Source organism: Rhamphochromis sp. 'chilingali' (genome assembly GCF_963969265.1).
Source record: "Rhamphochromis sp. 'chilingali' genome assembly, chromosome: 1".
Taxonomy (NCBI): domain Eukaryota; kingdom Metazoa; phylum Chordata; class Actinopteri; order Cichliformes; family Cichlidae; genus Rhamphochromis; species Rhamphochromis sp. 'chilingali'.
The window spans coordinates 37,869,279-37,894,230 of record NC_137929.1 but is presented as its reverse complement, the minus strand read 5'-3'; the positions used below and the strand labels follow the sequence as shown (position 1 = coordinate 37,894,230).

The 24,952-nt window shown below is 42.1% G+C and overlaps 1 protein-coding gene and 1 long non-coding RNA gene across 8 annotated transcripts in view; both read left to right on the top strand.

The window, feature by feature from the left end:
* The window catches only part of LOC308393156, a 55,648-nt gene that overhangs the window by 15,792 nt on the left and 14,904 nt on the right, over positions 1-24,952 (top strand). The gene's annotated exons all lie outside the window — the stretch shown is intronic.
* clcn3 (chloride channel 3) overlaps positions 1-24,952 on the top strand; it is a 39,054-nt gene that overhangs the window by 3,597 nt on the left and 10,505 nt on the right. For 3 of the 7 annotated variants that reach the window (XM_080876068.1, XM_080876070.1, XM_080876071.1), the window contains exons 2-6: positions 7,792-7,973; positions 21,842-22,002; positions 22,767-22,866; positions 24,018-24,205; positions 24,562-24,684. In XM_080876068.1, coding sequence (XP_080732194.1) covers positions 7,811-7,973; positions 21,842-22,002; positions 22,767-22,866; positions 24,018-24,205; positions 24,562-24,684 — 735 coding nt within the window. In that variant the 5' untranslated portion in view covers positions 7,792-7,810. Of the gene's footprint in view, positions 1-7,791; positions 7,974-11,928; positions 12,226-14,802; positions 15,200-21,841; positions 22,003-22,766; positions 22,867-24,017; positions 24,206-24,561; positions 24,685-24,952 lie in introns of those variants that run through there. The other 4 variants (XM_080876072.1, XM_080876069.1, XM_080876074.1 and 1 more) reach the window with 4 other exon arrangements.

The following is a 24,952-nucleotide window of genomic DNA, read 5'->3' as shown; positions in this document are numbered from 1 at the left end:
GAAAAATATTTTTAAGTGGATCTAATATTGAATTTTTCAAATACTAAAAATGTTCCTCATCAGGAACATCTAGTTATGAAATCCACCGATTGCATGGTTGATAAATCATGCAGTTTTTGGTTGTGTTTAACTTCCTGAACTGTAACAAATGATCATCACAAATGACCTAATAATCATTTTTTTAACTGTTTTTAAGCAACTTTCAACACTTCAAAAGACTGAATTCAAAATAAATATAAAGACAAAAACAGTGAGTCCCCACTTTTACAAAGCTGGAATTACAATATGTACTAATCAGTAATAATACTTTTAGATTTCTTTTAAGTCAACTAAACATTTCTCCTGTAAAAATCATGTCAAACACATGATGTGAAATGTGGGATGCTGCAGACACACAGATATTCTGTGTGATTAGTGATGAGCCTGATCATGATCAACATTCATATTAATATTCACTTTTATTCTATTCACGTAGCTCTGACATTAACTTGTTGACAAAGTGACCTTGACATTGAAAAAATTCTTAATATTATGCATAACCTCATGGTGATGTTCCCTTACTCTTGTATATCCATCTGTGCTTAAAAACCCGGTGTGTGTGTGTGTGTGTGTGTGTGTGTGTGTGTGTGTGTGTGTGTGTGTGTGTGTGTGTGTGTGTGTGTGTGTGTGTGTGTGTGTAATTTCTGATTAGCCGGTAGTCCCGTCACAGCACAATCAGCATCTGTGGCGCTTTCACTTTTTCCACCCTGGCAGACACAGACAGGTCAGACCAAAGGCGCTGCAATGCTCTTTATCTGATTTGCTCTCTGCTGGGTTAATCAGCACTCACAGCAGCTCGTTCAACTGTTTCTCTCCCTCCTATCCACTTATGACCCGGTCTGTAAGGTTTGCTGCTTGCTATGTTGTAGGTCAGATTACACACACTGCCTGAGACTGGTTGAACATTTACAAATCCTGCTAAGTCTCAGTTTTGTCTTCTTCCTTACAAGAAAAATATAGCCTGTGTCTTTAGTGAGACTTGTTTTCATTGTTATTGACAGTAATAGAAGTAGTATTAGTGCTTTTGACTGCTGAGTATATACTTTTCTGTCAAGTTACTTCCGTGTGTGTGTGTGTGTGTGTGTGTGTGTGTGTGTGTGTGTGTGTGTGTGTGTGTGTGTATTCAGCAACCAAAATACAATCACTTTCAAAGTGAGGCCTGCGGTTTATACACAATTGATGACAATTAATTTAGTTTTTTTTAGGTAAAGATTTACTGATACTTCAGTGAACTTATAAATAAAAACTGTCTGTAGTTGGAGTGCAGTCCCTCAAGCTGCCGACCTTTTACTGGTAGTGTCCTCCACACTACATTAACTCTCCTGCTAGCTACCAATACGCCACTGCTGACGTGGTGTGTAGTAAACAACATGCAGTTCAGTTCCATTCAGGTTTATTTATGTAGCACCACTTCACAATAACAGTCACTGCAAGCAGAGCTTGATATAGAAACTTAGTCCCCCTTAAAAATAACCTATAATGCAGTCATTAGGCAATGATAGATCTGTGTGTTAATATAAAAAAAGTCTGACAGTCAGTTGATCAGTGTTACTGGAAATGTGTATGTGCATACAGAACTTATTTTGACTGTGTACATTTGACAAATTTAGCTATTTATTGGTCATTTTAATTTGTTTGTCTGGAACAGGTCGCTCTTGCAAATGAGACATTGGATCTCAATACGACAACTTGTATAAATAAAGGTTAAATAAATAAATACAACTTTGAATTCCTCTGTGGTCCTTGTGCTATCAGCACCTGTATCAATCTGTTGTTATTGAATCACATATTTGTTCTTTGTGATACAAAACTCGCTTTGGAGAAATGCATATTTTGCTCCCACCGTTTGAGAAACTGGGACCCGATCAATACTGAGTTTTAGAGGCAGTCTAGCTATTATTCATACTTTTATTTCCTCTCAATTAGATTACTGCTGTGGCCTTTTAACAGTTATCAGTCAGAACACCACTTAATAGATTTCAATTTGTTCAAAATGGAGCAGCAAGAATTCCTGCAAGAGCAAAGACAAGTGAACATAGTAGACCAGTTTTAAGGACTCTGCACCGGCTCCCAGTTTGTTTTAGAAGTATGTTTAACTCTACTGTTAAAGCCTTTCATTGTTCCAGTATTGGCTCTGCAGTCACCTCCTGACTGTTCTGCACCGCCTCTTTAATACAAAACACAACTGAGTGTTTGCTGTTAGCCAGGCAGGCAGAAGAGCCTGAACTTCACAACTATCTTCTTTTTCGTTACTGTTTTTTATTTTTTAACAATTGTTTGTTTTATAACGTCCAACTTTTACATTTTTAGGTTATTGTTAGTTTATCCTTGTCTGCTGAGTCACACTGCAAATACTCTCAATGCTGTGCTTCAGTCTTCACTGGTCTGTTTGAAAATGTAGATTTTAAATAGATATGCAGATGATGTCTATAGCTCACTATAAGATAAATAACTTTATTATTATTAATCATACTTTTATAATCATCTGCCAAACACATTGTCCACTTCGTATAGTTTTCCAAGTACAGATTTAATGTTATAAACTAGGTACATGTAGTTTGAACCGTTGTGCCTTTAAGCTAAACCCAGTCACACAGACCTAGAGACGGGTTGGTGACTATCTGGCAACCACCGGTCTCTAGGGAAAAATGAGTATTCCCCAGCTGACACGTTCATCATCAAAGTAAAGATGTGCCTTCCTGCAGCAAACAACATGTTTCCATAGGTGCAGCTTTTACTTTGAAGGCAAATATTTTGCAGTTTGTGTTGCATCTTTCTCAGGTTCTCAACCGCTTGTAGAGCAACTATTGAGCGTTTGCAGACAAGTCTGAGTCCTCACTGCAGGCAACCCAGGCCACCTGCCACTGACCAACACAGTCACAATCACAAGGAGGTTTTCAGTGCAGCACTTCTTTACAACTGGTCTTTAGGTCAATATGCCTGGGCCTTTAGCAGTCTTCACAGACACTGCTATCAACTTTTAGCAACACTAGCCAACTGGGGAGAGAATACACTTTGCTTTTTGGGGGGGCTTTTTCCACTTGTAGCTGGTGGTTGCCAGATAGTCTATAGCCCTGTTTGACTACGGCCTATCTGATCAAATATATTATCACTGATAGTAGTAGTGTTATTATAAGTATTACCCTTATTACATTTTACTTTGACTGCTCGTTAAATAATTATAAAGCATTTTGGAAACGATCATTTCTATTGGGTGTAACTTTGGTGCTGAAGTGGCAGAAAAATGATGATATAAGTTGATTAAATGATACTCGTCTGTTTCAGTAAACTAATAACTGCTTACATTTATTATATGTGCATGTTTGGCTGTATATGCGTGTGTTATTTTCTCAAATTGACTTCCCTGCATGACTTCACACCTTCAGCCATCAGTGTCAGTGACACAGTCAGAGCAGTTGGCTGCTTGTTGCTGAAGTGCTGTTAATTATGATGAGTGAAAGCCCCGTGCTGTGCTGGGCTGCTCTACATCGGATGTTCACGATCCATATATCGACCGCCCGCTGCCTATGATGGATACGCATGTCAAGTCCTCTCTGTGAAGGAGGTACGAGCCCGACCGTTAGAGGGAGGGTAAAAAGCTGAGTCACATCTCAGCAACAGTCGCCTGGGCAACACCTCCATAGTGACCGGCTGAAGAAAGATAAGGTCCCTCGCTGCTCAACTAGTTGTATAACATCAGCAGACCCTGCAGCATTTTGTTGCTGCGCTGCTGATTATGCCGCACTTATCAGCTTACCCTCAAACAGCGAGCTGCAATCTGAGTTGCTCGGTTGCAGCTCCTAAATAATCAACACCCTCCGGTCTCCCTGGTGTAATTATTGTTTTGATTTCTGTTGCAGAGAAAGAGGGGAAACTTGAACAAGTACACTGCAGACTGTCATAATTATAGCTATCACATGGCACTAGCAGAGCTGAGTAAAAGAAAATACGATGGTTAGAAGTGAAGCTGTCCATCATTAAGAGACGCAGCAGTGTGGTTCATCTCATACGTGCATTTTATTGTCTTAGCTTGCGATGCTTCGTGAGTCAGCACCCCTGCTGTGCGCTTTATTTAAATGCCAGAATTGGCAGAGTATGGATCCAAGATCTTGGCAGTTTTTATGTAACTGGAGGTCAAACAGCGAAGAGAAAACAATCTCTGCCTCAGGGTTGTTTCTGCAAATAGGCTGAATTGAATTTCCTGACCGTACTGATTTGATAAAGCTCAAAGGGAAATCCCGTCTCACAGTGAATGAGTGTGATTGTTGGCTCGGGGAAAGTTTGTCTTTTCTTTTTTCCTCACATTGTGGAGTTGGTTCCAGTGAGGATTACTGCTCTGTAGCTGCACCGTTGGCCTTTGCAGAAGGCTGTCGTGTGCTGTCATAACAAGTGTCAGCGTTTGCTTGTTGGAGGTGAAAGAAGGGAGGGGGTCAGTTATGAGAAACATGTTTGTGTGATTCCTGCGGGTGGGTAAGAACGGGATATTTAATGACTTAGCATTTTTATTTGCAAACTGTGCGGGATAGATGATGATAAATTGTGTATTAGTGCACAATTATTAATTGTGATGAGTAATAATTGAAAATTGCAGATCTGTTGCCGTCTGCTATACATATGGAGAAAATGACATTAAAGAAATTCACATAGATGCCTCCACAAATCGTGAGGTAGGTGCTGCCAGATAGTGATTCAACTGCCAAATGCCATAGGGAGAAACCCTGAAACCAGAAACCTCACCCTGCACCAATCTGTCTGAGAATGATTGAAGTCAATCTGAGGCGGACCACGATCGTTGGAAACAGGTTGCCATGTGTCGCATGTTCCACCTCTGGGTGACCAGTTGATCATCACAGGCTACGTCCACACGTTTCTCTTGTTTTCTCTCCGTTTTGGCCCCCGTCCACACTGAGAAACGCAGCGTTTTGAAAACGCTCTCGAAAACGCATTCATTTCAAAACGGAGCTGCCCCGTCGTAGTGTGGACACTCGAAAACGCAGCCTTTCTAAAATGATGACGCATTTTAGTCATGTGATGCAGTCATTTGACCAATTAAACAAAGATAGCGGAGGGCATTATACAGCAGTTGTTTTGATTGCTCTCAGTTTTGACAGATGAATATCAGTTTGTACATGCTCCAGATAGCTTTTCTTCAAATTCTTTAATTCTCACTCGCTTGTGCGCATGCGCAGGACTGAAACGTAAGCGTTTTGGGCCGTTTCAATGTGGACGCACAACTCTGTGAAAACCACTGAAAACGCTAGTGTGGGCGCGGAGCGTTTTCAGACGAAAACACGGTTTTCAGATCTATCCGGGCTAGTGTGGACTTAGCCTCAGTTACATCGAAGCAGTTGCCAAATGTGACAAAAAAATTCAATGCAACCACCGCTGCAGGGTGTGGAGAAGTACCTCATATGGGGCTGTTGAATGAAGGCTAGCAAGACAGGAGAGAGATGTCACAAAACCAGGTTACTCATGTTTGCAGAGGATTGTATTTGATCTATATTTATTCTTTCAAAAAGCCGTTGTGTGTCTTTCTGTGAACCACACAATTCACTTCATTGTTAACACAGCCTCAAAACATGCTGTGACTCACACACAGACTTTCAGCAGTGCAGTGTGCAGAGGTTAAGATGGGCTTAATTTTTGGTCTAAATTTAACTGGTTTCAGGAAGTAATATGAAGAAAAGCACTGTGTGGAGAAACACCCGTCTGGAAATGAACGACTTTAGCGTGAAGCAACGTAGGAACTACAGGGCTGACTAAGCATGTTTTACTTCTGGCCATAATTCAGTCAGTGTTATCCAAGCAGGAAAAAACACACACACACACAGAAATCAGCAGTGGTCAGGTTTCAGCTCTACGCTACTTTTCTGTAGGAAGTTTAGCTCCTGTAGAATATAAATATAGAGAGCTAATGTCTGTTTTAAGCCCAAATCTCCTTTCACAAGTGTGTTGGATAAATATAGAGCCACCTGTGCATCCTTGATTAATAAAGACCCTCCATTATTCAGCACCAGGCTGCTGATATTCCATCTTTCCCCATTACAGCGTGGCTCATCATGTTTCGGGGTACATATTTCTATTAATAGCCGAAGGTCACCTTTAATCTTCAGGACCCGCTGCACTGTCATCGTGTGTGGGGCCTGCTGAGGATCACTTTTGGTTTGGTCCTGAGTCACGTTTGTGGTTACGTATTGAGTTGTAATTTCCAACTTTTCCACAAGGGGGCGAGATGTAAGAGCAGGTGGCATGCAGTGGCATTGAACAGGCTCTGTAATTTTTCCCCCAGCAGGAATATTATCATAATCGTGCTCTCATTGTGGAGAGGATACCCTTGTGTCATTTTAATCCCTCAGTCTATAAATAACCTTCCCTTGGCTGCGCTGCGAGTGGAAGGGCCTTCGGTTTGGTGCATCATCTTTGCCAAATAAATCACCAAATCACTTTTATTGTCACGTCACATGTGCAGGTACACTGGTACAGTACATGCGAGTGAAATTCTTGTGTTCGAGCTTCACAAGCAACAGAGTTGTGCAAAAATACAATAACACAAAACAAGAAAAATATAAGACTGGCTAAATCTGAGAGTAATAAATATATGTGCAAAATAAGAGTGTAGCTGTTGCTTGGGGGAGCTCGTGACGAGGCTGCCATACTCGGCGCCATCTTGGTGTATCAAATACTTAAGATTTAAAATTTTTAGTGTTGTCTGAAGAAAACAAGTAGGCTAAGAAACAAAAATAAAGAAATGTCTCTTATTCATATGCCAAACACCATTGAAACATTGGGCATACAAAACAAAATAAAGCTTTTACACAAAAAGGGAAAAAAGACTTTAGACGAGCGTTAAGAATAAGTAATAATATAGGGTTGTTAGGTTTTGGGGGGGGGGTTTGTGGTTAAATGACCCATTTAAGTCTGAAAAATAACCCCAACACTGGGATTTATTGATGGACTGATCTCTTCAGTTAGAGGCGGGAGGTTTCTTCTGCTCACTGCGCCTCAGGTCTGATTTGTTGCTGTGCCACGTCATTGCCATGAAGGGTTCACTTTGGGTCTGATCATCATCTTCATCATCGTGCGTTTTTCTCTTCTCATTACCCGCTGTCAGCCTGCATTCATCTTTCAGCTGAATGGATGTCTCATCCCTCTCGTCTGCAGAAAGAAATTAATGGCTGCAGATGGTTTATCATATCAAAGCTACGCTCTGCAAAATGCCAACAGATTAAATGGTGTAATATCTTTATTATGCTGTGTATTTTATATATTGGATCTTGTTATCTCTTTTTTATATTATTCAGTTAGTACAGATGGAGATACAAAGCATGTGTGATGCATGAAAAAGAGAGAGGGTAAAATTTTCTGTTTGGGGTGGGATAAAGTGTACTTGCAGACCCATGACGTGTGTGGATGTGTGACAGCGTAGGATCATGTGAATAAGTCTGCATTCACACTGGACTAGAGACCAGTCTGCAACCATTTGGCATCCACTGGTCATGAAGTAATGATGGGTATTCTTCGGCCAGTTGCGCGCCCCAGTCACACAGGTCTACAGACCATTCGGTGAATGTATCAACCATCAAAGCGTTGCTGTATTTGATTCTGATGTGTTTGTTTTGCCCGTCCATCGTTGCTATTTACCTGCTAACATACCACCCTGCTCACCTGTGCCCATCATAGACTCACTTCACCATGTAGACTCTAATCAAGCACAATATGTATAACTCCACCACTCCCCTCCTTATCACCCAGGGTCCCGGCGCGTTGCTAAATGGAGTCGGAGCAGCTGTACCACAGAGGCTACTGCAGGAACAGCTACAACAGCATCGCCAGCGCCAGCAGCGACGAGGAGCTGCTGGATGGAGCCGGCGTCATCATGGACTTCCACACCACCGAGGACGACAACCTGCTGGATGGGGACGCTGCCTCCCCAGGTAGGGAGTACGGGAAATTCTTTTCCAGCGCTTTGATTGGTCAGAATCTGGACATCTTGAGCTTCCCTTCACGAATCCCCCGACCCTCCTTTCCTTGAACTCTCAGTGAGCTTCCCCATCGTTGCCATCTTACAGCTCTCTGTTGGTCTCTGGTTGTGAGTCATCGCACTGCTGACGCTTGTGTGTGCGCTTCTGTCTTGTGCCACCGCCACCCTCATCTTCATCATCATCAACTGTTCTCTATGTCAAACCCTGGAAAAACTTTCTCTTAAACCATCCACCCAGCATCATTGTCCTGCTTCCATTTTCACCATTGAAGACAAAGAACTTTAACTTATCTTATTTCGTATTCACTTTCTAGATTTTCTTTAAGAACCATTAACTTCTTCCTGTTTTCACCCATGAAAATTTCTGGAGCTGTATTACCAAATATGATAGTTTTCATCAATTAAATGTAACAGAAGTAACAAACATGTAAAACAGACATGGTGCTTAACTGATTATCAATATCGTCCAATTAAAACTGAGTTAATTAGCTGTTTTGTAATCATATGTAAGGCAGTTTCAGCAGCTCCATGTAGTTTTTTTTCTTCCTTTGTTCATTTGTTGCTGTCTCTGCATACCACCTTATTTATAATTGTTGCTCTGTTGCGTGGTTTTATAGTTTGTCCTCTTCTAGCATCCTGTTTATCTTGCCGTGCTGTTTCCCTCGATCAGTTTGACCTTATCACCTCTTTAATGTTCTTGCTTCCTGTTTCCTAAAGTGTGCCTCATTGCATGTTGTCATTTCTGCTTTTGTGCGTTCTCCTCCTCCTTTCATCCCTTGGCACATGCAGACGTTCCTGTCAGGTAGCTGTTAAGCAGAGGTGGTGGTAGTAGTACTGTCATGTGGCAGAGCGAGTTGATTGGCTGTGTTTTGCCATGTTGGAGCAAATGTTACAGTTACTTAATTACTTCAACCACAGACAGCGCTGAATGTGATCTCTGTGCCAAGCTGCCGTGTTTCATAATTCCCATCATGCCTATCATTTTTCAGCGCGGTCACCCGCTTCTCAGTCAGTCAGCGTCTCAGTGGTGCTCCGACTCGCTTATCCCCATCAGCACCCAATCCGCAGCTTCCTGTTTTCTCTTCCTCGTCTCAGTAAATATGCTGATTCGTTTAATTTCTTACTCGCAGCTGATCAAACAGAGAGCGCGCGTCGTGCTGAGGATCGTGTCAGAGGTGTCGGCCGAGCTCGGCTCTCCAAATATGAGCCGCTCGTGTTTAGTCAGGATATCTCTGCGCTGAAGCGGTGTCTCTCTTTGAATGCAGAACGAAGACTGATTTTGGCAAGCTAGTGTGTTTATGCAGGCGATAAAGGCACCGCATTCAGTTTCAACCCTGTTTTGAGTGTTTGTTTAGCACAGAGGTTATTTTCCCTCTTTGATAAAAGGATAATTAGGATCAACTGTTTCTATTTGATACATTTCTTGTATTGCAGATGGCTTAAAATGAAGATACAGTACACGACAATAATTGTTTTCTTTTTTTTTGGTAAGCCTGTGCTGAAAGCACAATCCTGACTGTCATCTTTCTTTTCTGTGGTCCCGGTGATTGCAGCTCTTCTTGCATACTGAATAGTGCAGCCGTGCATCTCTGCCACTTTTCCTGCTCCTTCTCCTGACTTTAAATCTGCAAAGTAAACACTAATACCTGTAGCCAAGCATACACACATACCCTAAGAGTCAGCCTAAGTAAAGGTTGAAAGGTTTCACAGGGGAGTTTCCCTTTAGTAAAGTAAAATGTTGAGTCTTGACTGAGCATTTTCATTATTACACAGTGAAACTGAGGGTGACCACGTGACTTTTAACTGCATGGGCGACCAGACAAGAGGGAGATTGTACGGAACAAGATCAGTCTGGCTAGCTTTGTTGTAATGATCATTAGAAATAAGTAAATCAAGTTTGGCTGGATTAAAAAAAAGTATCCTGGCAGGATCTTAACAGGAGCAGCAAAGGCATCAGCTGTAGAGCTGATTGCTTGAAGCATGATTTATGTCTGCAGGTAGGTTTAGCATGCTAACATGTGGCTATTACACAACCTGATATTGTTCGTTATCAGGATTTCTTCAGTCACTGGGCCTGAAAATCATGTTTATATACAGTTTTGAAAGACTGCACATGGGAGAAGTTTGCCTGCAGGGCTTTTTGTAAAAAAAGACAAAAACAGAAAGGCAAATTAATGTGTTACCTAAAGACCTATTTTAAAGCAAATCCCCTTCTAAAAATAAGTGTGTAGATTACACCCATCCATAGGGGCTAGAGCTTATCCTAGCTGTCCGGTCGGGATTCTGTCGCAGGGCCAGCACTGAGTGATGCACAACCATTTATAGTTACCAGCTGGAGAGAACCAATACAGGCACAGGAAGAAGATGTGAACCCAGCCAGTGGATTTAAACTGAGGAACTTGTTCCTGTGAGCAGTGATAGTGCTAACCACTGTGCTGCACCATGCAGTTCATTTTCTGCCTAAAACGAAATAGTGATTGATAACTGCTTTTCTTACAGCATTTTTTAAAAATGTATTATGAAATAGTCTTTGTTTTATCTTAAAGTAATGTTGGCAAATTTAGGGGGTTGGTTTTGCTCCTTAGCAAAGTCAAGCTCTGAAAGCGACCTCTAGAACACAGCTCGATCCTTTTTTCTTTGTAACTCAAAAACACTGCAGCACGTTCCCGGGTAGACCCTGGTCAGTTCTGTGTGTGGCTTATTTAGCCAAAGTCACAAATACATAACAGTGGCTATACTGACCACACCGTTTACAGTTTAACTGCTGTTTATGTGCACTGCCACCATCTTGGATTGTTAAGCTGGGGTCGGTGGGGTTGCTTTGACGTTCCGAGTTGGAGATCTGACTTGAGGGCATGTTCCAGCCGTAAATTTCCACTTCAAAAGAAACCATCTTTATATGGAGCACACCCCTTCCACTTCAACATGAGCTACACCTTAGTGTTTCTCACTGAGCCGCAAAGCTGTGACATCACAATGTTGTGATTGGACAGTTGCAGTGATGGCGCTGGAACAGCAACACTGTATATATTGTTAGAAAACTACGAACACAGTGACATCGGATACACAATTACAGCACTGATGTTAGTTTTTGCTCTGATTTAGCATTTTGACATGTTAGCTTATTAGTATAAAATTCTGAACATGTTTTATAGATATTAGTATATTAGTGTTCGTAAAATAGCCCACCCAATATTTTTGACGCAGGTAGTAAAAGTAATATTTAGGAGATATGGCCTGATAGTATTATAGTTCCTTAAATGTCTTATAGTACATTTTATAGTAATTGCTTGGTGTATACCAATCCAGGGTATACACCAACCATGGAGCTGGATCATTGAAGTCACTGAAATTCATCCTGTGTGGAAATATTGAGGATGGCTCTGAGAGTTGTCGTCTTTGTCTCGTCTCTTTATGTGCAGAGAGTAGCAGAGGGTGTGTTTCAGGTACTGAGTGTTTATATAAGAGGGTTTGGCTTAAAGTTCCGTGTCTTCAGGTTCTGTTGATGTACTCTGAACGTGGTGAAAAGGTGAAAGCATAAATTAACTTTAAGCTGTCACCTTTTGTGTTCTCACTGCTGCTACAAACAGAAAACTGTGAGAGAAAACACTAATTATACACTAATGACACAGTCAGACAGAGAAACCCTTTTCTTTCTTTAAGAAATCTTTAATAACTAACAGTAATTAACAGCTAATGACTGGCTTCCTTTCCACATTGATATTTTGGACCATATTGTAATGCAGCACATTACTACAGGCCTGAGCTCCACCTACCTGACTCGTCATTCATGCTTTGTGTGTGATAGACGTGGAACAGCATTCCCATGAACCAGTCTTGGTGCGAGCGAAGGAAATCTCTGGATGAATGCCTTTCCTTGAAGTTGGTGTGCTGCCCGTGTCTGCTTCTCTGTGCTATTTTTACGTGAGGGGTGGGTTCATAGAAAGCCCCGTAAAGCCCTCCTCTGAGCTTAGACTGCAGTGTGACCAAGGAGCCGGATCACTCGGTAGTCCCATGGAGTGTTGGAGTGAGACTTGTTGCACTGGACTTTTACTGGAACACATTTTATGGAAACCTGAGAGACCTGTTGTGGTTTTGCTGCTTTGAAGTGCTGACGAGGGCTTTTTTTAAAGGAGGGAGGTGACAAACTATGGCTGATATCACCTGTGCCACTGCTGAGCAGCGATAACGCGGCGTGACAAAAGGTAAGGGGGCGTGAAGGTAAAAGGATTTCAATTTGTGAAATCCTAGAATAACACATGTTAAGCCTGAAACCACAAAAGAGGGAACTGAGTCTGGTTTTTGTTTCATATAATAACACGTGATTACACCGAGTTTACAAAACATCTTTGAAACATAGGGACTGATTCTTTTTGGATTTTACCCGTGACATTGTTTTCAGTTATTTTGGAGATGTTTAACCAGTAATGTTGAGTCATAGTGCCTAAGTTCTGGGATGTCCAGATAATATCTCGGGTGATTTTTGTTTTGGTTTGATTTGGTCTGTGTCTGCTGTTCTGACGTGGTTGAAACTTTGTTTTTAGTTTTTATTCGGGATTCAGTTTCTTTTGCAACCCTCATAAATGTTTCATTTTCTTCTTGGATGCTAAAGGCAAGACAACACATCAGTGCCCAACTACTACATTCTGCTTTCTTTCTTTCCATCCATGGACTGACAGAGATTTCAGATAAAAACTGGTGTGGAAAGTTTTCTTTATCATTTTAGGATGTAAGTAGAGGTGTACTGTGCTGGCTGAGGCTCTAGGCTTTTCAAAATGTTTTTTATTGGCTTTTATTGGAATTCTTCATGTGTAGTGCGTCTTCAAGTGAGGTTTTACAACTTCACAGTGTCACGGACAGCAAATATTGATGCACTTCAGAAATGAATCAGTCTGTTGTGGAGTAAGATTTCAACGTGGATGTTAGTGACTCAAACTAAACAGCAACATATTAATGACTAACCTTGTGCTCTGGGTGAGCTCAACTCTTGGCTAAACATGAATGTTTACTGAGAACAGTCTAACCCACATCCTACATCCTTCCTGTGCTAATGTGTTTTACATTGGTGTAACCATAGCTCTACTGCTGGTCACAAGGCAGCAGATATACGCTAACTAGCTCAATTTCACTAGCCTTCAAAAACGTTGCTAGCATTTACTTTTCTGTCTTTGTTTACGTCCACTGTTTAATGTGTCACAGTGCTTGTTTGCCTTTGGGATTTGAAGGAGCTTTGCACTGAAGGTTTTGTCCTCGCTGCTGAGGGTTCAATTCCCCACCTGGCCATTTGCATGTCATCCCTTGACCTCTATACTGTTACATATATGGTCATTATGTGGGTTTTTTGGCCGTTTTAGTCCTCCCTGCGGAGACTAGGCAGATCTAATGGGGATTTGATTTTCCTGAAATAACGCACATCAGTCTTAAACAGGAACGGGAAAAAGTAATCCCGTTACTTTACTGATTACTTATTTTCAAAAGTAATTAATTACTTAGTTACTTTTTAAAAACACGATTTACAACCTGAATAGGTGATAAAGCGATAGATCTTTCAGCCCAATTCTACTTTTCTGCATAATCCATCATACAAAATGTAATCAAATGGAAAGGTCTCTTTTTAAAACTTGTTTTATTTGTTTTAACCTTTTAACTTTATGCATCAAGCAAAAAATTAATTATATGCAACATTCTCTGACTGGAAGAAATTTGTTTAACAACATCAGCCCCTCTGATGACATGGTCCAAAAAATAAATAAACTGTGGCCACAAAATACTACTTCGTGGGCACGAAATGGGTATAACGTGCCCACGAAATACTATTTCGATGGCACTGAAGGTTTTGTCCTCGCTGCTGAGGGTTCGATTCCCCGCCTGGCCACGAAATACTATTTCGAGGGCACGAAACAGGTATAACGTGCGCACGAAATGCTAATTTGTGGGCACGAAACACTTGACCGATAACCGCGATCCTTCCCAGGCCCTTGCAGTTGGTTGACAATAAAATCTATTATTTAGGTAGCAATTACGTCTGTAAAGCAACGTGGCTCTCAACATCCTGTTTAAATGTCTCTCCGTAATAATGGTTCCTTGCATTGCAGGCTTTTCAAAATGCATTTGTAGCTCATTCCCAGCCTAAAATAAAACTCAATCATACTGTCTCTGTCCATGGTGTATAGGTTTAGCCTACTCTTATGCCTATGGTTCTACGCAACTGTGATGTGCGCACGTCATCTATTTCGTTGCCACAAATACGTAATTCGTTGCCACGTTATACCCAATTCGTGCACGCAAATTAGCATTTCGTGCGCACGTTACACTATTTCGAGGGCACGAAGTAGTATTTTGTGGCCACAATTTATTTGTTTTTTGTTACAAGTAACGTGTTACTGCCCATCTCTGCCATAAACTATTAAAAAAATTAATATTAGTCCGACTTTATTTTTTTTATCATTAATTAATTTAATTAACTACAATATGATACAAAGAAAAGCAAGAAACATTCACAGTTGGACATTTAGGCTCAGAAAAATTAATTAATCGTAAATCTCTGGTCAAATTTGTTGCTAGTTAGCTATTTTGTCTTTTTTAAAGCATGGTGTATGTGTTTCACTCCATACGGCTCTGTAAAAACTTTCTTTTATCCTCCTTACTGCAGTGCTTAGAGTGGAATTTTCCATTTTGGAGCTCACCAACTCCACCGCTTGTAAAACACACGCACACCCCTGTGACCCGACACTATGGTTTCTTCCGTAAGAGGCACGGCTCACTGATCTCCCTTAGCAACTAAAGCGGGTAGGGCCGACCGGCCTGTGATCGTCTTTCCCTGTGTATGATGACATCATCAACTCTAGCAGTCAGCTGCTGCAGTGAGGAGCGAGCGAGGAGGAAAAGGAAGGGAGGGAGGACTGTGCGCGCTCTCTAACACACACAGGCACGTTTTTCCGCTCAAACAGACACGCGCGCTCTCTCTCTCACACAGCCCCATTTGTCCTCCTCTGGTAAACATGGCAGCGGGAGCAGCGAATGGCACACGCAGCGAGCATAGCGTAATGAAACTGAGCACGGTTTAGTTTAGCCTCATCTAGACTGTCAACATGGAGGAGGAGGACGCGGCGGCCGATCCCTATTTGCCTTACGACGGGGGAGGTGACACCATCCCCCTGCAGGAGATCCCTAGAAGAGGTAACGACACGTCTCCCTCTCTCCCCCCCTCCCTCTTGATTCCCTCCTTTTATAACGCTGCTGCGATAACATAGGTCGACCTCCTTCTGCTTGTACACTTGAGTGCATGTATCCATATGGCAGGTGGAGCAAACGACTGCCTCCTCTGCTTTATGGACCACAAGCTGCCATTTCCACAGTCAACAAGCTACCTAGCCGGCACATTCCTGCTCTGGCCTCTCCTGCTGATGATTAACCAGCAGTGTGTGCACGTCAGCCAAAGATAATGAGATAAACACAGGGTGGATTTGGTGTGAAGACTCGAGCTCGGGCCTGAGAACATCACGGGCATCCATTTTAATTTGTGCACAGACGTTCTGCAGAAACTGCTGGTTGTGCACATGTAAGCTGGATGTTTGTACATCTGCGCTGCTGTGCGTCTTTGCACCTCTCACAGTCTTTCCTGCAGTGAGTGTGAGGACACCTGTTGGCAAGATACAGGATGTCAACTCGCATCAATCAGCCAGGCTATCATTTTTTTTTTTTTGACATGTTCTCTGCTCTAATCTTTATCTTTCCTCTGTGGCGTTCAGGGAGTCAGGAGTTGGTTCCTTTTGGCCTTGTTAGATTTTTTTTATGGTGAGCGAGCAGGGACAAAACACTTAAGCTTAGTAGGCAACCCCTACTCCCAGCATTCACGCTTCAGTCGGCAAATGCCTTCTGTTTTCATCAGTTTAATGTTGTTACTCTGGAATTTCTAGCAATTTTACGGTCAAAAGCACACTAGCTGTACTGCTGAAAAGTTTGAATTAAAGGTGAAAGTGGACACGGTGCAGTGCGCAGAGTACAGGCACTGCAAAACAAACTTATAGTAAGTCGATCGTCTTGTGGTCGTTGACCTGAAACACTGTGGCCTTGTCTCAGCTTGGTGAGCAGCACAACCTTTTGGACTTTGATCCATTTTTCTGTCCGCCTGGTTCATGGTACTCCAGAGACTCCAGCAGTGTGGACAGCACGCTGCTGTCTGTCCTCGGGCTCTAATGGGATCATTTATGATCACATGATGGCTGAGAAGTCTAACCCTGATGACCCAGCTGCCTCTAAACCCTTCTTTGAATTACTCAACAGTAGTAGAGTAGATCTAATGAAGATTAATACAGCTGTGGTTGTTGGAGTGAAGCATGAAACCTCTAGTCACTTCTCATTTCATTGGTGATGGTTTTACAGGAAGGCTGTCTGTTCATTTAGAGAAGTGTGTTCTCCACTGTCAGCAAGACTCCGTGCACACTGACGTGGCGTTCTTCCTCCAATGCAGAACCGCAGCGTCGCGGTGCCAATGCACAGGGGAACATAGCTGAAGCCTTCTTTTTCTTTTCTTTTTTAATATGCATGTGTATTGTCTGCATGTCTGCTGAACCATCCAAGCACGATGCTGGAAATGTGCGCACATACAATCCCCTCTGGTTTCCGTGGCGTCACCATCCACACCTGCAGTGGGACTAATGAGTGCCTGAAAGCGCAGCATCATCAGGAGGGGCTCGTCTGGTTTATTCCATCAGTGAAATCTGTTGTTTTGAAACGTTTCCCTTCTTAATTGAGCCACGTTGGTTCTGCAGTGTAGAGCAGCAGTCGTGTCTTTATCCTCCGTCGTATTCATAGGCAGATACTGCTGTGGTCAACAAACCAGTCGACAGCAGAAAATATTAAAGGCAGTTCGTCTCTTTCGTAAAGGATTCACTTTTCTCTTTTGTTTTTCTATAAATCTGGCCTTTGTCAGGTTCAAGGATGGGCTGGCACATCTGCAAAAGAGCAATAGCAACACATGGTGCACTGACGTAAACATGGAGGCCAGTGTAGTCAGCATTTATGGTGTTGGTTATGTCCATGTGCTGTAGTAACCTGCAAAACCATGAGCTCCAAGATAAATGGAGCCAACTATGGGCTTCTGTGGCTGCCACTTCTGCATGGAGGGTTAGGGTTGTGACTTAGATGACTACATTGAAATGCAGTTAGGCACAATTTAAGGATGTGATGAAACATTTTTAACCACATCCATGAGCACTTTGCTAGATGACTCTCACGGTAAGATACTAGAGTCCAGGAAGTGACATAGAAGTCCCTTTACTTCTGATTTGACTATTTAGATGTGCTGTGTACTCGATTCTCGCTTATGAAAATGAGAAGTGAAATGATTAGATTCTGTGTAATATGTGCTGCTCTTCACGTTGTCATGAAAAAGAGTTCAACACACAAATAAATTGGGTCACATTAGCTGTGGTATGATGAACCTGTTCTAATGTTGGACATTTCTCTAACCAAACTGTTTGTGGTCGTGTTCGTGGTTAGCATTTATTAACCAGTTGTCAGCTGTGTGTTGGAGTCTTTTTATTTCCTGTTCAATCAGGCTGTTTTTTTTCTACTCCTCTCATGAGTCAGGCTGTGAATCATCTACAGAGATGCCAGGATAATAATTTTGGATAATAACTTTTTCAATTAAGGGGTAACATCAGGGCTAAAGGATTCTGAGAAAATTATTTTTTGTGACAAAATTCTGTTTTGTTTTGTTTTTTACAGTGAGTCAGGCTTCAGTTCAGTATTTACAAGCCATCAACTTTTTAAAAATCCTTTTCAGTCATCCTTGTAACGATTTTGATACGTTGCTCATACCGAGGCTGCTGGCCGCCTGTGAGCCCTGGATAGCTTTAGCGCCTTTTTCTTTGTAAGCTTCTTTGAAAAGTCCATGCGTCAGCTGCGTGAGGGTGATACAAGTGTCTAAGTAGGGTATCGTTTCATTTTTGAGGTGGTCTCCCTCTGATTTACCCTGGCAAAATGGCATCTTCAATCACGGTGAGGAGCTTCCATGCTAACCACTTGTTAGCATGTGGCTGCGTGACGACTGTTTGCCTGAAACTGACTGCCTCATAATCAAACATATATGAAGCTGGCTGTCTGATCAGTCCGGTCTCTGGCCAGTCCATTGGTGATGCACTGTGTGTTTTCCTCTCTGCCACACATACAACTGAGGATGCAAGAGGCAGGTGAAGATAAACTTAGGATTATACTTAAACTGACATCATTTCATTTCATTAAATAAAAACTGCAAACTCTAAAGGCCTTTTTCCAGAGCTTGATCCTTTACGAATCTGAGTTTTAAATTTGTCTTGATATATTTAATGTCAGCTAAACAGCACAGAGCTCTGTCAGCAGAGGTTGTTATAGCAACAGGATGTCCAACTTGTGGTGTCGCAACAAAGTCAGTAATTGAAATTTGTTCTCAATAAACTAAAACCACCGAAATTATAGAAGGATTTTTGTCACTCTTTTGTAGTTACTATGCAGATTAGTCAAAGGAAACTCGATACATAAACAGAAGGTTTATTTCTACCTTTGTTATTTGTTGAGCCCTTACAGGTGCACCTAGTTTATTGACCTGTCCAAAGCAAACATATGAGGCTTGTGTTGTGCACTGAGTCATCGCCCCATCACTCAGCCAATCCATCTGTAACCGTCACTCTGAAATCAAAATGGAGACGGATACAATCTCTGTAATGCTTCTCCTTATTGCTGCTGACTCCACAGCAGCTGCAGTAGTGTCTTACACAGTCACTACTCCTTACTGTTCACTGGACAGGATAGGCAGCGTCTAATCAGAAGCATTTCATCCCTGCTTCTTCTCCTCCTACATCCTGTCAAACCTCAAAGGGAGCGACATGAGCTAATAAGCAGCTCTTTCAGAATCTCTGTTACGGCCCCGTTCAGGTCTGTGGGAATCGGGCTTTACTCTGGACTAATGTCTCAGAAAGATTTTGACGTTACCCCACTGCAGTAGTAGTTAATGATGTGGCTGTGTAGGAATGCAGAGGACAACATGAGGATGTGTTTCATGATCTGTTTTAATGATCCCAACCACTTAAGGTCACAGTGATGAACAAACCTTTGTGTGATAAGCCCCGTTCATTCTTAGTTTCTCAAGATATTAAAAATGTAAAGAGGAGTTCTGTTGTGGTGCCTGGAATTGATGTGTTTGCTGTACTGAAGGTCATGAGAGTTACCCCGTTGTATGTTTTGACTGGTTTGGCACTTATACTGTATTTATGCTTCTCTCTGTGTGTGGGTACCATATAATGAAATGCTGTTTCTACTGTAGGCTGTTTCTTTTTATTGAAGGTAAATTTATCTGATATTATATTTGCATATCTTACTAAATACTTAAATAAAACAATTATAATTTGTGTTGTAAACTTCTGACACAGTTATTTAGTTTAGTTTTACTCTTTGTCTCAGGGACTGTGTGCAAAAACAGTGCTGTCATGGCATGATTGGCTCGTTTTTGGAAATTGCCTCAAGTGGCCAGAAGAGGAACTGCAGGGATTTCTTTTTTATCCTTCCATGTTTGCAGCGCTTTTATTTCAGTCAGGGTGACTGTGCATCTAATTAATACTGACAAGTATGGCTTCTGGGAATTGGCTTGTGTGTGTGTGTGTTCCTGTCTAGCTATCTTTGTGAGGACCAAAATCTGCATTCTAATGTACTTGTGAGAACCAGCAGTCACTTGTGAGGACACACAACCTGGTCCTCACATTTTTGAAGGCATTTTTGAGGCTCAAAATGGGGTTTTAGTGTCAGGGTTACAATTAGGTTATGGTTAGGGTTAGGCATTCATTTGTAATGGATAGGGTAAGGGGCTAGGGAAAGCATTATGTCAATAAAAGAGAGAAAGCTGAACGTGTGTGTGTGTGTGTGTGTGTCAGGAGATATAAATATGAAAATCTATCCATGTTTTTAATCCTTTAGGGAGCTCATTCTGTTCTTTATTGGACTTGAGTAAAAAAAGAAGACTGTGCAAAAGCTGAGCTACTAGTAGTAGAGTGTAGCTCTACTAGTAGTTCATCACAGTGTGCTGACCCTGCTCTAGTTTCCTATTCAGAACTTGTGAGGTTTGTTTATAAAATAGTCTTTTAAAGTTGTCTAAATATTAGAAAGTGTCATTGCACTCACATGCAGCCTTGTTACTTCCTGTGAGTAACTTTCTGAAGATGACTATCTTGTATTTCCGCGTGTTCATCTCTAAGCTCGGAGAGCACCAAAGTATTAAACGAGCTCAGCATGAAGATCTGAAAAAGCCTTTTTGCTTAGATGTCCCAGTAAAATATCTGAAAGCCTTGTTTATGAAGATGTCCTGGTTTAGCTGCTCATCTGTTAAAGACAGTAAAATACAAACATTGGATCTTTTGTCTCCGTCATTATCAGCTGGGTTAGGTAGGACTTGTGAGCCATCTTACTGTCTGCTTTGGTGGTGTTGGTTTTAACACACGCAGTAATTACACCCATGTTCTTATTTGTTCATTAATCTCATATTGTTGACTGTCCCCACACAGGAGAAATGAGCTATACTTGTTGGATTTGCAGGCCTTGTTGTTGTGTCATTTAATCTTATTGTTGCGCACAGTTCAGTCTTTGTTTTCAGATGAATACTTGTGTCATCTGAAGGAGGAGGCTCGGGCTCGATTTGATAACAGTTTTAAATGTCAGAGGATGGACTTTTCTCTGATTTCTCAAACAGGCTTTGTCCCAAGTTAAACAAACTAAATGGCGCTCTTAAGGAAACCTGCTGCATTATACGGATGTTGTGGAGGGATTTTAAAGTCTCCCACAGGTCGCTGTTGTACATCAGAGATCATTTCTCATCACGCCGCCGCCTCAGGCAGCAAAGAGAAATGTCAGCCGTGTAAAGCCTGTGATGCTTCTCAGATAAGAAGCAGAGAATCGGCCCCTCAACTCGCCCTGATGTGTGTGCGTCTGTGTGTGCAGATGACTCAGTATGTTTTGTTCTGTGTTCATACTGAGCATGTCCGTCCTGCCAGAGCAGGTCAGACCTAACCAGTGACTGCCGGCGTCTCGTCCCAGCATAATGAGCAAAGTCATTGCACAGAATGAGAGGATCAGCCCATCTCTGAATACTATATGGGTATTCATATAGTATTCGGCTAACAATGTTTGCTGCTGTTTCGCTTATCATTAATGAATTTTTCCTGATAATAATCTAAGTCATGTTCAAGTCATTACTTACAAGATAGAAGTGGTTATTTGGCCTGAAGGGAGTCACATGGTCCTGCAGCCTGTGGACCAGTGAAGCAGAATTCAAAATGGCTTTTACCCTCAAAGCAAACCTAAACATACATAAATATATTTAAAATGTAATGGCCTTTAATGGTTACATCTAGTTTGTAGAGGTAAGCTGTTATGATTAGTTATGGGTTTTGTTCCACATGAGGTGATGGGCTGCAGTGTTTCCAGCAGTCTCATTAGATCTCAGTGATGGACGTGCAGTGATCTCTGCGGTGCTTGTGATGGGGCTCGATTATGGAGGAGGTGTAACTCTAATGCAGCCGAGGCAGCACTGTGATGGATCTCTTTCTTTCTTTTCCAAGGATTATGTGTAAGAATCAGAAGTATAAACTGCCAAAATGTATCGTTTGAAAAGTCATCAGACTGATGTATGGTGTAACACTGTAAGCCTGCTCACACAGCCTTCTGGTTTCATACATTGTGGGGAAAAAAATCATATTTCTTGTTTTTTACTCTTTCAAATATGTTTTAAATGTCAATAGTCTTCTTTTAAAAAATTGGACCGTGAACTTGTGCTTGTTGTTTTTTCTTCAGGATCTAACTACGCCATGTCGAACGGGGGCGGGGCTCCCAGCAGCTCCACCCACCTGCTGGACTTCCTAGAGGAGCCCATCCCTGGTGTTGGGACCTACGATGACTTTCACACCATCGACTGGGTCCGTGAGAAGTGCAAGGACCGCGAGAGACACCGGAAGGTGAGGACCCCGACGCCAAACCAGCTACAAACCAGCCACTTTTCAGCTTCGAACAGAGACCGAAGCTGACCCAGAGACAGAAAAATACTTTTAATATTTTGTAAAGAAAATATTTTTCTTCACGGGCCACAAACAGCCCTACTTAATTTAAAGAAAAAAATACATTTCCCACCACTGTGTTATGCACTTCCTGTTGTATAAACAGTTTGTTTGGGTCACATAAAAGAAAGAAATGTCAGGTAGGATCAGCACCTACTGCTCTGATGGCTTAACAGAGAGGGTAAACAACACTTTTCCAACAAAAATGATCCCTTCTTATAATGTTTTTCATTTATACAAACTCGACCACAGTTTCCAAATTATAAATTAAGAGATCAGTTTCTTATCCACCACTAGCATTCATGGGCTAAGTGTGTGGGAGATTTTACGGCCCTTCAGTTGGTCATGAGCACATTTCGGGTCTGCCAACACTTTTATCCAAGTGTTTTACTGCAAGACGCTGCAGGACAATCTGAATGTTATTTGCATACCCGGTGTTCTCCGCCCCCCAGCTGACTGTTATATTGAGGCAACAGTGGAAATCATGGCTGTAGAGGTGGTGTATTGTCACTGAAGGTCACTGTTTTTACCCCTCAGCTGTAAAAGGCTGATGAGGTATTGTTAACCTTTCCCTCACTTGCATTACTCTCACTGTAAGTTGATCTAATAGTTTTATTTTTAGCCATCGATGCTTGTTATTGAGTCTTTTGTGTGTGTTGATACAGATCAATAGTAAGAAAAAGGAGTCTGCATGGGAGTTCACCAAGAGCCTGTACGACGCTTGGTCCGGCTGGCTGGTGGTGACGCTCACTGGCTTGGCATCAGGTAACATACATGTGGTACTAAAGTGCACACAGCTCTTATCTGCCCTGCCGGTGACTCTCACATGCTTTGCCTCAGGCAGCTCACACTCAGTCTTTCTCTTGTTCACTGTCTTGTGCTTTCGCTCACCCACCTCTTATAAGCACACTGTTCTTCCTGCAGAGCCCCACGTGACACATCTCAGAGCCATGAAATCCTCGCCGTGTGTGTTTTATGGCCACTAAATAACAGAAAATCTTTTTCTAGCTGAGCTAGTCAAAGTGGAGTAGTTATGAAAAGGTCCAGGCTACAGAGGGGAGAAATGAGTAAAATGCGTATGCCTGTTGGGCTCTTTGTGTAAAAGAAGCTCTGCACTGTGATATCACATTATATAGATTTAAAACTGGGGTGACTGAGCTGTTTTAGGGCCTAAAATGTCCATTACTTCATAAAATACAGCCTTTTGAAATAATGAGATAATTATTACTGATAAACTTACAGATACCACTTTCCATTGTCTTTATCACACCAACAGGCCTTTTCCCCACTCTCCCCAAAAAACTGACAGGTTGTGGGAGAAGTAGGCGGATAAAATGATGGTAATAATATGTAGAAATCTAGAAATGTGGCTGCACTCACTCACGTGAAGGTCAGCGAGCCTGTGATGTTTACAAAGATCCATCTGATATGAAAATGTCAGCCACACAGTCCCCTTACATGCCAAAGGTCACTGGTTAGAGAACAGGAGGAGACCCAGATCCCAGTATCAGGATATCCAGGTATCAGGCATTAAACATCTGTCAGATCAAACATGTGAATCTTTCCACTGTGGCAAGGTTTGTGAATAAAGGAGCAGCCGAAAGAAGCTTTGCTGTTTAAGTCAGACACTGATTTTTGTGCTGTAATATTTATGCATTGAGAGCTGAAGATCGTCTAATGTGAAGATTTGCTGCAGAGTTTTCTAGTGTGCGTTTAGGTTCATATTCAGTGAGGATGTTTCTCAGAATTATTGTTAAATCACCTGAAAACATCTTTGTCAGGTAGTAAGCCTGGTAGTGTAGTTAGGAACTCATCTCTCTCTCTGTTTTTCTGTTCTTCACCTTTCCCACTCGTCCCTGCCTTCACTTCTTTGCCCTTTTATTTCCTTTCCTTTCCTGGTTCCCTCCTCCCGCCAGGTGCTTTGGCTGGCCTGATTGACATTGCTGCTGATTGGATGAACGACCTGAAGGAGGGCGTGTGTCTGAGCGCCTTGTGGTTCAACCACGAGCAGTGCTGCTGGACGTCCAATGAGACCACCTTCGCTGAGAGGGACAAGTGTCCTCAGTGGAAGAGCTGGGCTGAGCTAATACTGGGGCAGGCTGAGGTAGAGGAACACGGGCACATGAAAGGGAGCGCATGCTGTCGATTTAAAACCAGACATTTTCTGCAGTACGTATTCGTCACTGCAGTGAGACCAAGAGGCTACGGCTTCTAAGCAACGATGCAAAAATAAAACCCTTGTTGTTCAAATTCATTAAAAAAAATTTCAATTAAAAAGTAGACAGTTTGCAAAAGCTTTGCACCTTTTCTCATGAGCTGACTGCAGTGACACTGACACATAAGGGCAGACGTAGTCTCAGGCGTCCACACGAGTTTTTTTTAAATTTTTTATTGAAGGTTTGGACGTTTTTCTTCCACTCTTTAACTTTTCCCTCCCTCTTCATCCGCCCCTCTCTGCAGGGCCCCGGCTCGTACATCATGAACTATTTCATGTACATCTACTGGGCTCTGTCCTTCGCCTTCCTGGCAGTTTGTCTGGTTAAGGTGTTTGCGCCGTACGCCTGCGGCTCAGGGATCCCAGAGGTGAGGAAAACATTGCTTTTGTAAGTCCTGGTACAGCTGAAACTTTCTTCATTTTAACCTCTTCTGGTGATACATCGATGTGCATGAAGGAAATCCTTGAACTCTTAAATGGGAAATGTTGTTCGACTGTTCGCTGGGTGATCGATTTGTCTCCCGGTGACTCTGTGAAAGAGTCTGATGGGTTTCAGGATCTTTTAATGTACTGAAGCACTTAAAAATGATTAATTCAGCTGGGAGATGTGAAATATTTTACTGCTAAGAAAAAAAA